General features: G+C 45.4%; 1 protein-coding gene across 1 annotated transcript; it reads right to left on the bottom strand.

The window, feature by feature from the left end:
- Positions 1 to 12,056: 12,056 nt before the first annotated feature.
- LOC125539429 (protein argonaute 7) lies at positions 12,057 to 16,687 on the bottom strand. The gene is made up of 3 exons (XM_048702880.1): positions 16,046 to 16,687; positions 13,856 to 15,107; positions 12,057 to 13,718 (listed from the first exon to the last, which is right to left on the bottom strand). Exons 1-3 carry the CDS (start codon positions 16,494 to 16,496, stop codon positions 12,272 to 12,274), a joined length of 3,150 nt encoding a protein of 1,049 aa, XP_048558837.1. The 5' UTR covers positions 16,497 to 16,687; the 3' UTR covers positions 12,057 to 12,271.
- Positions 16,688 to 16,887: the final 200 nt, after the last annotated feature.

Raw genomic sequence — 16,887 nt, 5'->3', positions numbered from 1 at the left:
TCAAAAACATAACCCCTAGGAATAACAGGTAAGTCTTCATCATCACTTTCATCAATATTATCAGATTCAATATTTTCATTCTCTCTAGCCCTAGCAAGTTGTTCATCAAGAAATTCACCAAGTGGCACAGTAGTATCAAGCATAGAAGTAGTTTCATCATAAGTATCATGCATAGCAGAAGTGGCATCATAAATAATATGCGACATATCAGAACGAATAACAGAAGCAGGTTTAGGTGTCGCAAGCTTACTCAAAACAGAAGGTGAATCAAGTGCAGAGCTATATTGCAGTTCCTTACCTCCCCTTGTAGTTGAGGGATAAATCTTGGTTTTTGGATCTCTCAAGTTCTTCATAGTGACCATCAGATATAAATCCCAAGTGACTCAAAGAATAGAGCTATGCTCCCCGGCAACGGCGCCAGAAAATAGTCTTGATAACCCACAAGTATAGGGGATCGCAACAACTTTCGAGGGTAGAGTATTCAACCCAAATTTATTGATTCGACACAAGGGGAGCCAAAGAATATTCTCAAGTATTAGCAGTTGAGTTGTCAATTCAACCACACCTGGAAACTTAATATCTGCAGCAAAGTATTTAGTAGCAAAGTAATATGATAGTAGTGGTAACAGTAACAAAAGGAAACGGTAGCAAAAGTAATGTGTTTGGTATTTTGTAGTGATGATAGCAATAGCAACGAAAAAGTAAATAACCGAAGAACAATATATGGAAAGCTCATAGGCAATGGATCGGTGATGGAGAATTATGCCGGATGCGGTTCATCATGTAACAATCATAACATAGGGTGACATAGAACTAGCTCCAGTTCATCAATGTAATGTAGGCATGTATTCCGAATATAGTCATACGTGCTTATGGAAAAGAACTTGCATGACATCTTTTGTCCTACCCTCCCGTGGTAGCGGGGTGCTAATGGAAACTAAGGGATATTAAGGCCTCCTTTTAATACAGTACCGGAACAAAGCATTAGCACATAGTGAATACATGAACTCCTCAAACTATGGTCAACACTGGTAAGTATCCGGATTATTGTCACTTCGGGGTTAACGGATCATAACACATAATAGGTGACTATAGACTTGCAAGATAGGATCAAGAACTCTCATATATTGATAAAAACATAATAGGTTCAGATATGAAATCATGGCACTCGGGCCCTAGTGACAAGCATTAAGCATAGCAAAGTCATAGCAACATCAATCTCAGAACATAGTGGATACTAGGGATCAAACCCTAACAAAACTAACTCGATTACATGATAGATCTCATCCAACCCATCACCGTCCAGCAAGCCTACGATGGAATTACTCACGCACGGCGGTGAGCATCATGAAATTGGTGATGGAGGATGGTTGATGATGACGATGGCGACGGATTCCCCTCTCCGGAGCCCCGAACGGACTCCAGATCAGCCCTCCCGAGAGGTTTTAGGGCTTGGCGGCGGCTCCGTATTGTAAAACGCGATGAATTCTTCTCTCTGATTTTTTCTCCCCGAAACCAAATATATAGAGTTGGAGTTGAGGTCGGAGGAGCTCCAGGGGGCCCACGAGGTAGGGGGAGCGCCCTAGGGGGGCAGGCGCGGCCCCCACCCTCGTGGACAGGTGGTGGGCCCCCTGGCCTTCATCTTTTGCAAGGATTTTTTTATTATTTACGAATAGATGTTCCGTGAAGTTTTAGGTCATTCCGAGAACTTTTGTTTCTGCACATAAATAACACCATAGCAATTCTGCTGAAAACAGCGTCAGTCCGGGTTAGTTCCACTCAAATCATGCAGGTTAGAGTCCAAAACAAGGGCAAAAGTGTTTGGAAAAGTAGATACGACGGAGACGTATCATTACTGTTACTTCCATACTACTTTTCTAGTAAATATTTTGCTGCAGATATTAAGTCTTTCAGGTGTGGTTGAATTAACAACTCAACTGCTAATACTCAAGAATATTCTTTAGCTCCCCTTGTGTCGAATCAATATATTTGGGTTGGATACTCTACCCTCGAAAACTGTTGCGATCCCCTATACTTGTGGGTTATCAAGGCCACCGACACTTGGTGGGCCTCATGGGCGAAAGGAGGGAGGCGCACCAACCCACTAAGGGGTTGGGCGCGGCCACCTCCCTTGCCCATGCGCCAGGAAGGTAAGGGGTTGCCTAGGTAGGGCAGCCGCCGGCCCCCCTCCTGCCTTCTCCTCAGTGCCCAAATATGGAAATGGGGGAGGCGCCTAGGGTAGGAGGCTAGGGCTAGCCGTTGGCCCCCTTGGGGTGCCATAGGGCTGGCTCCCCTCCCCGACCTATATATATGTGAGGATGGAGAGGGGCAACACACACCACAATCCCCAAGCCATGTGTGGCGGCCCCTCTCCCTCTAGTTCTAGTTCCTCCTCTGTCCACGTCTGTTGTGCTTGGCGAAGCCCTGCGGATAGTTTCACCACCACCGTCACCATGTCGTCGTGCTGCTAGAACTCATCTACTACTTCGCCTCTCTTGCTGGATCGAGAAGGCAAGGACGTCATCAAGCTGTACGTGTGCTGAACGTGGAGGTCTCATACGTTAGATTCTTGATCGAGACGGAACATGAAGGTGTATGATTACATCAACCATGTTGATAAACGCTTCCGCTTAGCGATCTAAAAGGGTATGTAGATGCTCTCCCCCTCTCGTAGCAATGCATCTCCATGGATAGAGATCTTGCGTGTGCATACAATTTTTTTTGTTTTCCATGCAATGTCCCCAGAAGTGGTATCAGAGCCAGGTCTATGTGTAGATGATATGCACGAATAGAACACAAAGGAGTTGTGGGCGGTGACGTTCATATTGCTTTCCACCAATGTCTTATTTTGATTCGGCGGCATTGTGGGACGAAGCGGCCCGGACCAACCTTACATGTTCACGCACATGAGACCGGTTCCATCGACGAACATGCAACTTGTTTTGCATAAAGGTGGCTGGCGGGTGTTTGTTTCTCCTACTTTAGTTGAATCGGATTTGACTACGGCGGTCCTTGCAGAAGGTTAAATAGCAACTTGATAATCACCGTTGTGGTTTTGCGTAGGTAAGAACGGTTCTTGCTAGTTGCCCATAGTAGCCACGTAACACTTGCAACAACAAACTAGAGTATGTCTAACTTGTTTTTGCAGTGCATGGTGTGATGTGATATGGTAAAGATATGATGTGATGTATGTTGATGTATGAGATGATCATGTTTTGTAATAAGTTCACGACTTGCCTGTTGATGAGTACGACAACCGACATGAGCCTTAGGGTTGTCTGTAATTATTGTATGACATGTGTGTCAATCACTTAAGCGCCATGTAATTGCTTTACTTTATCACTATGCGTTAGCAATAGTTGTAGAAGCAATAGTTGGTGAGACGACCCCGACGCAACGATTGAGATCGAGGTGTCGTGTCGGTGATGATGGAGATCATGTCGATGCTTTGGAGATGGAGATCAAAAACACAAGATGATGATGGCCATATCATGTCACATATTTTTGATTGCATGTGATGTTTATCCTTTATGCATCTTATTTTGCTTAGAACGACGGTAGCATTATAAGATGATCCCTTCACTTAATTTCAAGATAAAAGTGTTCTCCCTGAGTATGCATCATTGCCAAAGTTCGTCGTTTCGAAGCACCTCGTGATGGTCGGGTGTGATAGATTCTACGTTCACATACAACGGGTGTAAGCCAGTTTTGCACATGCAGAATACTTGGATTAAACTTGACGAGCCTAGCATGTATAGATATGGTCTCGGAACACTGGAGACCAAAAGGTCGAACGTGAGTCATATAGTAGATATGATCAACATAGAGATGTTCACCATTGAAGACTACCCCATCTCATGTGATGATCAGACATGGGTTAGTTGATTTGGATCATGTATCACTTAGACAACTTGAGAGATGTTTGTTTAAGTGGGAGTTCATTAGTAATTTGATTATTTGAACTAAAATTTATCATGAACTTAGTCTTAATAGTTTTTGCATATCTATGTTGTAGACCAATGGCATGTGCTACTGTTCCCTTGAATTTTAATGCGTTCCTAGAGAAAGCTAAGTTGAAAGATGATGGTAGCAACTACACAAACTGGGTCTGTAACTTTAGGATTATCCTCATTGCTGCACAGAAGAATTATGTCTTTGATGCACCTCTAGGTGATAGACCTACTGCAGGAGCTGAAGCTGATGTTATGAATGTCTGGCAAGCTCGATTTGATGACTACTCAATAGTTCAGTGTGCCATGCTTTACGGCTTAGAACCAGAACTTCAAAAGTGTTTTGAATGCCATGGAGCATGTGAGATGTTCCAAGAGCTGAAGTTGATATTTCAAGCTAATGGCCGGGTTGAGAGATATGAAGTCTCCAACAAGTTCTTTAGTTGTAAGATGGAGGAGAAAAGTTCTGTTAGTGAACACATACTCAAAATGTCTGGGTATCATAACCACTTTTGACTCAGCTGGGAATTGATCTTCCAGTTGAGAGTGTTATTGACAGAGTTCTTCAGTCACTGCCACCAAGCTACAAAGGCTTCGTGATGAACTAACATGCAAGGGGTGACGAAAACGATTCCAGAGCTCTTCGCGATGCTGAAATCGGCGGAGGTAGAAATCAAGAAGGAGCATCAAGTGTTGATGGTTAACAAGACCACTAGTTTCAAGAAAAAAGGGTAAGGGAAAGAAAGGGAACTTCAAGAAGAATGGCAAGCAAGTTGCCGCTCCCGTGAAAAAGCCCAAAGTTGGACCCAAGCCTGAAACTGAGTGCTTCTACTGCAAAGGAAATGGTCATTGGAAGCGAAACTGCCCCAAATACTTGGCAGATAAGAAGGATGGCAAAGTGAACAAAGGTATATTTGGTATACATGTTATTGATATGTTCCTTACTAATGCTCGTAGTAGCGCCTTGGTATTTGAGATTCTGTTACTCATATTTGTAACTCGAAACAGGAGTTGCAGAATAAACAAAGATTGGCTAAGGACGAGGTGACGATGCGTGTCAGGAATGGTTCCAAGGTTGATGTGATCGGAGTCGGCACACTACCTCTACATCTACCTTTAGGATTAGTTTTAGACCTGAATAATTGTTATTTGGTGCCAGCATTGAGCATGAACAATATATCTGGATCTTGTTAATTGCAAGACGGTTATTTATTTAAATCAGAGAATAATGGTTGCTCTATTTATATGAGTAATATCTTTTATGGTCATGCACCTTTGATGAATGGTCTATTCTTGTTGAATCTCGATCGTAGTGATACACATATTCATAATATTGATGCCAAAAGATGCAAAGTTGATAATGATAGTGCAACATACTTGTGGCACTACCGTTTAGGTCATATAGGTGTAAAATGCGTGAAGAAACTCCATGCGGATGGGCTTTTGGAATCACTTGATTATGAATCATTTGATACTTGCGAACCATGCCTCCTGGGCAGGATGACTAAAAATCTGTTCTCCGGAACAATGGAGCGAGTTAATGACTTATTGGAAATAATACATACCGATGTATGCGGTCCGATGAGTGTTGAAGCACGCGACGGGTATCGTTATTTTCTAACCTTCACAGATGATTTAAGTAGGTATGGGTATATGTACTTAAGGAAACACAAGTCTGAAACATTTGAAAAGTTCAAAGGATTTCAGAGTGAAGTGGAGAATCATTGTAAAAAGAAAATAAAGTTCCTACGATCTGATCGCGGAGGCGAATATTTGAGTTACGAGTTTGGCCTTCATTTAAGACAATGTGGAATTGTTTCACAACTCACGCCACCTGGAACACCATAATGTAATGGTGTGTCCGAATGTTGTAACCGTACTTTATTAGATATGGTGCGTTCTATGATGTCTCTTATTGATTTGCCTTATCATTTTGGGGTTATGCATTAGAGACTGCCGCATTCATGTTAAATTCGGCACCATCTAAAACCGTTGAGACGCACCGTATGAACTGTGGTTTGGGAAGAAACCTAAGCTGTCATTTCTTAAAATTTGGGGATGCAACGCTTATGTCAAAAGGCTTCAGCCTGATAAGCTCGAACCTAAAGCGGAGAAGTGCGTCTTCATAGAATACCCTAAAGAAACTATATATTGGCTATACCTTCTACCACATATAAAAGGCAAGATCTTTGTTGCTAAGAATGTGTCATTTCTAGAGAAGGAGTTTCTCTCGAAAGAAGTGAGTGGGAGGAAAGTAGAACCTGATGAGGTAGTTGTACCTTCTCTCGAATTGGAAAGTAGCACATCAGAGAAAACTATTCCCGTGATGCCTACACCAACTAGATAAGAAGATAATGATAATGATCACGAAACTTCGGATCAAGTTACTACTGAACCTTATAGGTCGACCAGAACACGTACTGCACCAAAGTGGTACGGTAATCCTGTCCTGGAAGTCATGTTAGACAATGGCGAACCTTCGAACTATGAAGAAGCTATGATGAGCCCAGATTCCGACAAATGGCTTGAGGCCATGAAATCTGAGATAGGGTCTGTGTATGAGAACAAAGTGTGGACTTTGGTGGACTTGCCCGATGATCGGCAAGCCATTGAGAATAAATGGATCTTTAAGAAGAAGACGGGCGATGATGGTAATATCACTATCTACAAAGCTTGACTTGTCGCAAAAGGTTTTCGACAAGTTCAAGGGGTTGAATACGATGAGACTTTCTCACCCATAGCGATGCTTAAGTCTGTCCGAATCATGTTAGAAATTGTCGCATTTTATGATTATCAAATCTGGCAAATGGACGTCAAAACTGCATTCGTTAAAAGATTTCTTAAAGAAGAGTTGTATATGATGCAACCAGAAGGTTTTGTCGATCCTAAAGGTGCTAACAAAGTGTGCGAGCTCCAGCGATCCCTTTATGGACTGGTGCAAGCATATCGGAGTTGGAATATATGCTTTGATGATGTGATGAAAGCATATGGTTTTATACAAACTTACGGAGAAGCCTGTATTTACAAGAAAGTGAGTGGGAGCTCTGTAGCATTTCTGGTGTTATATGTGGATGACATATTACTTATTGGAAATGATATAGAATTTTCGGATAGCATAAAAGGATACTTGAATAAAAAAATCAATGAAAGACCTCGATGAAGCTGCTTATATATTAGGCATTAGGATCTATAGGGATAGATCGAGACACCTAATAGGACTTTCACAAAGCACATACCTTGACAAAGTTTTGAAGAAGTTCAAAATGGAACAGTCAAAGAAAGGGTTCTTGCCTGTGTTGCAAGGTGTGAAATTGAGTCAGACTCAAAGTCTAACCACGACAGAAGATAGAGAGAAAATGGAAGTCATTCCCTATGCCTCAGCCATAGGTTCTATTATGTATGCCATGTTGTGTATCAGACTTGATGTGTGCCTTGCCATAAGTTTGGCAGGGAGGTACCAAAGTAATCCAAGAGTGGATCACCGGACAACGTTCAAGAATATCCCGAAGTACCCGAAAATGACCAAGGATATGTTTCTCGTTTATGGAGGTGATGAAGAGCTCGTTGTAAAGGGTTACGCCGATGCTAGCTTCGACACAAATCTGGATGACTCTAAGTCACAAACCGGATACGTATTTATATTAAATGGTGGAGCTGTCAGTTGGTGCATTTCCAAGAAGAGCGTCGTGGCGGGATCTACGTGTGAAGCGGAGTACATAGCTGCTTCAGAAGTGGCGCATGAAGGAGTCTAGATGAAGGACTTCATATCCGATCTGGGTGTAATACCCAGTGCATCGGGTCCAATGACAATGTTTTGTGACAACACTGGAGCAATTGCCTTAGCGAAGGAATCCAGGTTTCACAAGAGAACCAAACACATCAAGAGACACTTCAACTTCATTCGTGAAAAGGTCAAGGATGGAGACATAGAAATTTGCAAAATACGTGATGATCTGAATGTGGCAGACCCATTGAATAAACCTCTTATGAGGGCAGAACATGATCTGCACCAAGACTCCATGGGTGTTAGATTCATTACTACGTAAAGATTATTGACTCTAGTACAAGTGGGACACTGTTGGAAATATGCCCTAGAGGCAATAATAAAGGGGTTATTATTATATTTCCTTAATCATGATAAAGGTATATTATTCATGCTAGAATTGTATTGAACGGAAACTTAAATACATGTGTGGATACATAAACAAATATCGTGTCCCTAGTGAGCCTCTACCAGACTAGCTCGTTGATCAAAAGATGGTTAAGGTTTCCTAACCATAGACATGTGTTGTCACTTGATAACGGGATCACATCATTAGAAGAATGATGTGATGGACAAGACCCATCCGTTAGCATAGCATATGATCGTTCAGTTTATTGCTATTGCTTTCTTAATGTCAAATACATATTCCTTCGACCATGAGATCATGCAACTCCCGGATACCGGAGGAATACCTTGTGCACTATCAAATGTCACAACGTAACTGGGTGATCATAAAGATGCTATATAGGTATCTCTGAAGGTGTCTGTTAAGTTGGCGTGAATCAAGATTAGGATTTGTCACTCCATATGACGGAGAGGTATCTCTGGGCCCTCTCGGTAATATAGCATCACAAGAAGCTTGCAAGCAAAGTGACTAAGGAGTTAGTTGCAAGTTGATGTATCATGAAACGAGTAAAAAGACTTGCCGATGACGAGATTGAACTAGGTATGGAGATACCGATGATCGAATATCGGGCAAGTAACATACTGATAGACAAAGGGAACTACGTATGTTGTCATAAAGGTTTGACCGGATCTTCATAGAATATGTAGGAACCAATATGGGCATCCAGGTCCCACTATTGATTATTGACCGGAGAAGCGTCTCGATCATGTCTACATCATTCTCGAACCCGTAGGGTCCGCACGCTTAATGTTCGTTGACGATATAGTATTATATGAGTTATGTGAGTTGGTGACCGAATGTTGTTCGGAGTCCCGGATGAGATCACGTACATGACAAGGAGCTCTGGAATGGTCCGGAGGTAAAGATTGATATATAGGACGATACTATTTGGTCTCCGGAAAGGTTTTGGAATGCATTGGGGTTTTATCGGAGTGCTGTAAGGGGTTCCAGGAGGCCATGGGCACTTGGTGGGCCTCATGGGCCAAAGGAGGGAGGCGCACCAGCCCACTAAGGGGTTGGGCGCGTCCCACCTCCCTTACCCACGCGCCAGGAAGGAAATGAGGGGCGCCTAGGCAGGGCAGCCCCCCTCCTGCCTTCTCCTTCGTGCCCAAATATGGAAATGGGGCAGGCGCCTAGGACAAGAGGCTAGGGCTGGCCGCCGGCCCCCTTGGGGCGCCATAGGGCTGCCTCCCCTTCCCCCCACCTATATATATGTGAGGAGGGAGAGGGGCAACACGCACCACGATCCCCAAGCCGTGTGCGACGCCCCTCTCCCTCTAGTTCTAGTTCCTCCTCCGTCCACGTCCATTGTGCTTGGCGAAGCCCTGCGGATAGCCCCCCCCCCCACCGTCATCACGCTGTCATGCTGCCCGGAACTCATCTACTACTCCGCCTCTCTTGCTGGATCAAGAAGGCGACGTCATCGAATTGTACATGTGCTGAATGCGGAGGTGCCGTACGTTCGGTACTTGATCGGGACGGATAGTGAAGGTGTACGACTACATCAACCGCGTTGATAAACGCTTCCACTTAGCGATCTACAAGGGTATTTAGATGCTTTCCCCCTCTCATAGCTATGCATCTCCATGGATAGATCTTGCGTGTGCATAGAAAAAAAATTGTTTTCCATGCAACGTTCCCCAACATTAACATCACATGGACAATGAGGTTCTTCAAAAGCAACACCTTCAGGAAAGGGAACGACGCTCAAGCGTTGTGGTCATCGAATCCAACCACCAAAGGCTAGAATCTAGGTTTTCTCCCTGAAGAACAAGTTTGATCATATTTGAGCAATGCCTTCAACTAGGTAACAATGCAAAAAACATCGACATTGCTAGATCAGATCCAAGGTTTTCACCCCGGAGCTTGAGACGGGTACTCAAGAAGTGTCACCAAATCAAAGTCAATCATGTGGTGTAGCGATCTTTTGCGTGGATAGGAGTTCTCTCACGATTTCTACGTCATTATAATGCACATAAAAATTCTTATTATATTAAGCAAACTACAAAACAAACACAACCGACCAAATCATTACGAGATATGAAATAAAAACATATGATTAAGATGACTTCTTTCACAACAATGCCTTCAAGAAGGGATAAATGTCATCACATGCCTCGTCCGGCCAAATATGGCATGGACAAAGATTTTGATCCTACTTATCAAGACCAGTCATGAAGAAAATCAGAACAAGTAGACAACATTTCAACAAGGTAATAACACAAGTTTTTCATTGTTGAGCACGACCATAAAGGTCAGGATAAGAGTTTTCACACCAAAAGTAGTATTCCAACCAACTACTCGAGAATGAATGGTTCGATAGTTGCACCCGCCAGTACTCCCATGTATGTGGGTGGATGATGCCGCAGAAGTTCTCATGTTCTAGGCAAGCCAGGCTTTGTAGTCCTAGTGTGCAGGTAGATTTTGTAGCCCTAGTGTGCGGATGGATGATGCCCTTGTGGTCATGACCCCTTTGCTTATTAACGATGTAAATGCATCTTCATTGCGGACCCTCAAGCCGCCCGCATCCATCCAGACCGCGTGATCCGAACATTTTTTGCCATCCAACATGGTCCGGTATCCGTCCGCAGGCTAGTCCAGATGTCCATTTTCCCATATACCGGAGGCAAACTCGAGGTGGGGAGAGAGGGGCTTTGCGGGAGTCCGGACGCCAGCCACGTAGGACTCCGACACCCCAGGCCCACTAGAATCCCCCTCCCGATCCCCCTTTCTTTCAGTCCACCCCTGCCCCCGCCACCTTCCTTTCATCCGCACCCTCGTCGTCTGTCGCCGTCGTTGTACCTCTCCGACCGCCGCCCAGGCATCTTTGGACGTCCACAAACCCCACCCACGAGACTGCCGGCCTTGGACTACGCCGTTGTCCACCCAGGAATCCCTCTACATCCCCGCCAACGCCATCTATGGCGGACACCGCGCCCGGTAGGTGTTCGATCAAATGCCATTGAGCTTTTTTTTGGAACTTATTGTTTTCTAGAGAATCAGAACGATAGGGTACTCGTGTACGAGGATGAATTGTTGTGTGATGTGTGGTTGGCCATTTATGAAGACTTTGTAGGCATGAACAAGGGCCCGACCTTTTGGAAAAAATTGCATGCTTTGTTTCATGAGTTAAAGAACTTTGTGCCCTACAACATGCACGTCATCCATGCACACAATGTGAAGTCGCTTTGCAGTGTGATTCACCAAGTGGAGACAAAGTGGCCATTGGGCTCGTCAACCATTGAGATCGGTTGCTTCGTGTTGCTCTACATGTTGATTAATTTATTCATTCACTCAATGTTGATGTACATGTTGTATAGCGTGCACGTGTTGCGACGTACTACAGGACCGACCGCAGGCCATTCACGCACACACGTTGTTGGATGAAACTCAAGGGGCAGTTGTGTGGGACAATATGTGCCGACTTTGGCTCTAGTATCGTTGAATTTGGAATGGATGATTTCGAAAAACTTGTTGAACATCTGGTTATCTAGTTGAATTTGAACTATTGCTGTACTAGAGATATTTGCATGGATGAATTATGCTATTTTTTATAATTACTTTGAGTGTTGCGGGCTTGGTTTAGTAAAACATACAAAATATCGGCCATTTTATTTAAATTATGTCCAAACTTTGCTAAATTCTGTCATGTTTGATAAAATTCATCCGGTTTGTTGGAATGTGGTTTGAAATGTATGCGGGCATGGTTGAATGGCCGGCTTCCTTGAAATGTATGCGAGCATGGTTGAATGGCCAGCTCCCGTACCACTGTTCGTGAACTAGTACGCGTACAAATAAGGTGTCCAATTTTGGGGCCAGAGTTGGAGATGCCCTAACTCTGCCTATGAATGAATAAAGAAGGGATTTTAGTGCTAAAAAAGGGACCAATTTCACCATCCAGGCTGTAGAAAAGGCAAAGCCCCACCATAGCAGCATAGGTGGTACGTCTCCAGGAATGCAAGCAGTTCGGTATCAGAATTTTGCATAATGCAACCAAGCACCAACATCCAACCACTGTAGGATGCTGCTGCCATGCGCATGATCGTTGTCCAAGGACACCACTATACATGTTTCCTAGATAAATTCGGGCAGATGCAGAATACACTGCAGAAGAAGAAAATGTGCAAAATACATTGGATCCAAGGCAGAGCATCAGCAGTAGAACATGAGCCTTTTCACACTGTCACTGACCTTAGGCAGGGGCGTCGTCTGCAATGGAGTGGATCTGTACAGCGTCGTGCAGCTGGTGGCCACCGAATCTGACCTCTCAAGGTACAGCCTGCCCCTGTACGCGGCGAGGTGCGCATAGTACGCCGGGGGCACAAGGGACACCGGCCTGGTGCACCGCACGAAGGTGTAGCAGAGATTGTGTATCAGCTGCTGCACCTCGTCGGACTGGAACCTGTTCTCGTCCAACAGGACGTGGTAATGAGTTGGACGGCTTGTCCCCTTGGTGCCCCAGTGGCTGCACAGGTAGAAGTCGAATTCCCTCGGGTGCGTGATCACCGTGTCGACCACCGTCCCCGGCGGTATGTTCTGATCGGAATAGTGTGTGGAGCCACCGTTCTTCTCCCTGTGGAAGAGCCTGGTGTGGTGCCTCTTCTGAACCACGACGAACGTGGTCAGGGGCTTGTAGCCTGGGTACCTCAAACAGGCCACTCGCAGGGCATGCATCTCCTCCTTGAGGACCTTGTCAAACTGCGTCTCGCTCACACCATCCCGGAAGAATATGATTCTACCAGGGAGCTTGCCAACTTCTTTCAGGAACTCCTCAAGCAGTTCACCAGTCATCACATCCAGGTGTTCGATTATTTCTTTCCGGTGCGTCTGCGACCTCATCCTGGAGATGTACTTGTTTGCCGCAGGCCAATTCATGCTTGCAACTACGGCGACCACCGACGGGCTTGAGTCGTCGAGTGGGTGAGGGTGTGTGACATCAGCACCCATGAACATCACTGGCTCCTCATCTGAAAATATTCTGGGAATCTGGCATGGCAGGCTGTTGTAGAGGGAAACATTGCATCCCCCAAGCTTAGCATTCATCTTTAGGGCTAAATTGGCCACAAACTGCACGGTCAGCTTGCTTAAGTTGGGATAAAGGCAACACTGTGTCACAACACCAATGGACGTTTCAGCAATCCGTTTCAGGTCAGCATACCCACGGTGCCTCCGTTCCATGACACAGATTAGTAGTTGCAGGTTGCCTGATGCAGCTTCTTGAATTTTCCCGAGTTTACTCTCCAAAATGCCAGGATTATTGAGAAGTTGGATCCGCTCAAACAATGGGCTGATGACGGGTTTCTTGTTTAGAAGAATCCCAAGCTGCTCACACCGACTTGATAGCTGGTTGACAAACTTTGGAATGTAGGAGTGCTGCTCCGGGGTACCACCAAAGCTTATCAAGGCCCAGTTTTTAATCTTGGAGCCATCAGTAACATGGCTGTCCAGCAAACTCCATTGACGATCAAATCGGTGTGGTGTCATATCCGTAATGCGCCCTCCACTACCAAACTTGAGTCTTGGTGGCAAGAGAACCCTCCCAGAGAGTTGTGTCATGTCCTTTGACACTTGGAGATTGAATTGGTCGGCGTAAGAATTACTGCAAGAAAAGTAAGGTAGCTATGATTAAATCTGCATGACAGAGTCATAGAGTATCTTTTCTTAGAACAAAAGACACTTCTATAGTTCACAAGTGCTGCTGCAAAACTATTATAAGACAAGTATGATGAACCATACCTTCCAGCACCAAATTCTTCTTCGACAATGCCCTTTATGATTCCCTTTCTTTCGCTTGGTCTTTGGCACCCCATTCTGAGAACCTTGGAGGTTTGTTCATCTGAGAGCTTGCCAAGAAACTTCTGACCCTCACAAACTACACAAAGCTCCATTGGCACATAACATGGTTTGCTCCGACCAATCTGCAAGCATGGCATGTTCCTGAACTGTATATCATGGTTGTATTGCTCCTTGAAGTAATCCACCACCATAAGATCTTTGGCACTTCGATCTCGAAACTTGAGGTTTTCGGTTGTCTCCTTGGTCAAGCTATGCACATGGTACCTTTGGTCGGTCTCACGATGGCATACACGAACCTGAATGTTCTTCAAAGCTTTCTCCACCTCTCTCCGCTCCTCTTCTGACAAAGCCCTAGTTTTTTGATGTGAAAGGTCCTTCAAGAAGTCAAAGCGCTTCTGCAAGTAAAGAATCATGCCCGTGCTCTCGTGGAATGCTGTGAGTGAGAGGTCAACATTAAGGGCAAGACCTTGCTTGGTTGGTCTCAGGCTCTGAAAGAAACCTCTTAATCCAACAGCCCCACCACCAATCTCCCTTGCTTCTCCCATAGAGCGTGGATACAAAGACCGGCCTACTAGAACGGAACTTTCCATGGCACCTTCTCGCAAGATGACTTCCAGCGCATGGAGGTAATCTTGAGGCAGTGAAATGCCATCCTTATCTTCGGTCAAATACTTATTCAAGTCCTCACCACTTAGCTTTGAAACCAATCGAATGTTCACCTTGAAAACTTTAAAATTCTGTTTGTCAAGCATGTGTCCATTCTTTTTATCTACTGGACATCGTGCTGATGCAACTGGGAGATTGACGAAGAACTCAGCCTTGTTCTCCTGAAACTCAATAGCACTATAAAGGTCCCTGCGGCCATCAAAGGCCGGCAGCGCACCGGATAGAACACTTGAATTTTCTTGAACAAGCTTGTTCTTGATCATTCTTGCTGTTTCCTTCGATGGATGTGGGGTAATGTCAATATCATACTGGAAAATCTTTTGATCCGGACTGAACCGCACAAGGAAATAATTTGCAGAAAGAGGAATCACAGCCCCCTCGATCCCCCCACTGTCTGGTCTCCGCGCAATGGGACTTCTTTGGTGATTGCTTGAGGGCCTATGATGGCCGTTTGCATGATCCATTCCGACATCAGATGCCTTCTTCTCATGTATGGAGAACTTTTTGTGCGGAAGCGTCTTGGCATCTGCTAGTACATTGATACTGACATGTAAGGAGCCAGAGAATCTAATCATATGTACTAGTGGTTACAGGAAGATAACTTCTCATGTAAAGCAAGGGAATGACAATAGCAATAGCTATATCTTATACTCCCTCCGTTCCTAAATATAAGTCTTTCTAGAGATTTCAACAAGTGACTACATACGGAGCAAAATGAGTGAATCTACGCTCTAAAATATGTCTACATGCGGATGTATGTTGTAGTCCATTTGAAATGTCTAAAAAGACTTATATTTAGGAACAGAGGGACTAGATAACAAGTGCAACCATGGAGCAAATAGATAGCAGTAGCACAAGCACCAAGATAATGGCACATGACTGTACCAACAAAAAGGAAGAAAAGGTAATTGAACATTTTTTTTACCAGCAGATCCTCCCAAAAGATAACCATGCCCCCATTCATGAGGAGTGGAAAGGGGTCTAGCTTTCAAGTGAGAAAGGTGTCATCCACAGTACCGCAAATAGCACTTTGGCTGTGTCTCAGCTCAAACTGTCAAAATTGCATCCCACCTTCCGAAGGAATGCAGATTAATCCAATATATGGCACAAAAGGAACAGCAGACAAGCATACAATCAAAAGTACAAATCCATGAAATCACAAGCTTCCTGACATTCCATTTGACTAACTATACTGCACTGTAGTATTGATCCGAAAACACTGTACTGCATTACCTTTGTATGGCAAGCCATTAATCCCTAACTATACAGCTAGCAGACACCACTTCACATCAAACTATGCATCATCATCACCCATAAAAAAAATAGCTGCAAGTAAAAACTACTCTAGCTCGCATTGAGTAATATATTGGGGGAACACAACCACCCAGGTATTATATATGAACTAGTAGTAGAAAATACAAAAACAAAGATGCGGGAAGTAACCGAGAAAAAGGTGCTTTTTACCCTGCGGGAGCGGCAGAAGCGCGGCGGTGACGGCGTGCGGGGGCGGCGGCGGCTTCTTGGATGGCCGGTGCGTCCACATTGGCCCCCTCTGCGCCGCGCCGGCCATGGGTTTCCCGTAGCACGTGGCGGCGGCGGGGAGCAGGTGCAGCGGCGGCGGCTGCTGCAGGTACAGCAGCACAGGCGGCGGCAGGGGCAGCGCGACCGCTCCGTTATTATGCGCGCGGCCGGAGTTTATAGGCAGGGGGAGGAGCGCCGGGTAGGCCTGGATGATCGGGTACTGTCGGTGGCCGCCGCCGCCGCCGCCGCTACCGTAAACTCCGCTCCACTTCCACCTCCCATTCCCGCCACTGCCGCCGCCCCCGCCGCCGCCGCCGCCATTACCACCAGCGGTTCTACCATCGCCCCCTCTTCCGGCCTTCCGCTCGAACTTGGGCCCCCCTTCCCTCTCCATGGCCGCCAAGGACTCGCTGGGAGAATTAACCCAAACTAATCTGTCCGTATGCAGATTTTGGTGCGGAAGTACCCCAGCTTCTTGTCGTGTTCTTGGGCTGTGGGTTGGGGTTTTCTTGTATGGTTGGAAGGTAGGGGGGCAAAAGGAAGGGAAGGAAGGGGAAGTGAAGGAAGGAGGAGTGGGGGTGGGAAGGGGGGATGGGGTCGGCATTAATGGGGTGGCAGAGGGAGCGTCTGCGCAGGCAGCTGTGCAGCTGTGCTGCGCAAAGCCGGAGCTGTGCTGCGCCACTGTGCGAGATGCAATGCTCTCCTGCTGTCGCCTTAAAAGTTTCTAAAAGTTTCCTCCCTTCTGCTGCTGTCCTGCTGCCTAGTCGTCTTTCCGGTTTCTTGGA

This window comes from Triticum urartu, chromosome 2 (genome assembly GCF_003073215.2).
Source record: "Triticum urartu cultivar G1812 chromosome 2, Tu2.1, whole genome shotgun sequence".
Taxonomy (NCBI): Eukaryota; Viridiplantae; Streptophyta; class Magnoliopsida; order Poales; family Poaceae; genus Triticum; species Triticum urartu.
The sequence above is the reverse complement of the archived record's forward strand: the minus strand, read 5'-3'. Positions and strand labels throughout refer to the sequence as shown.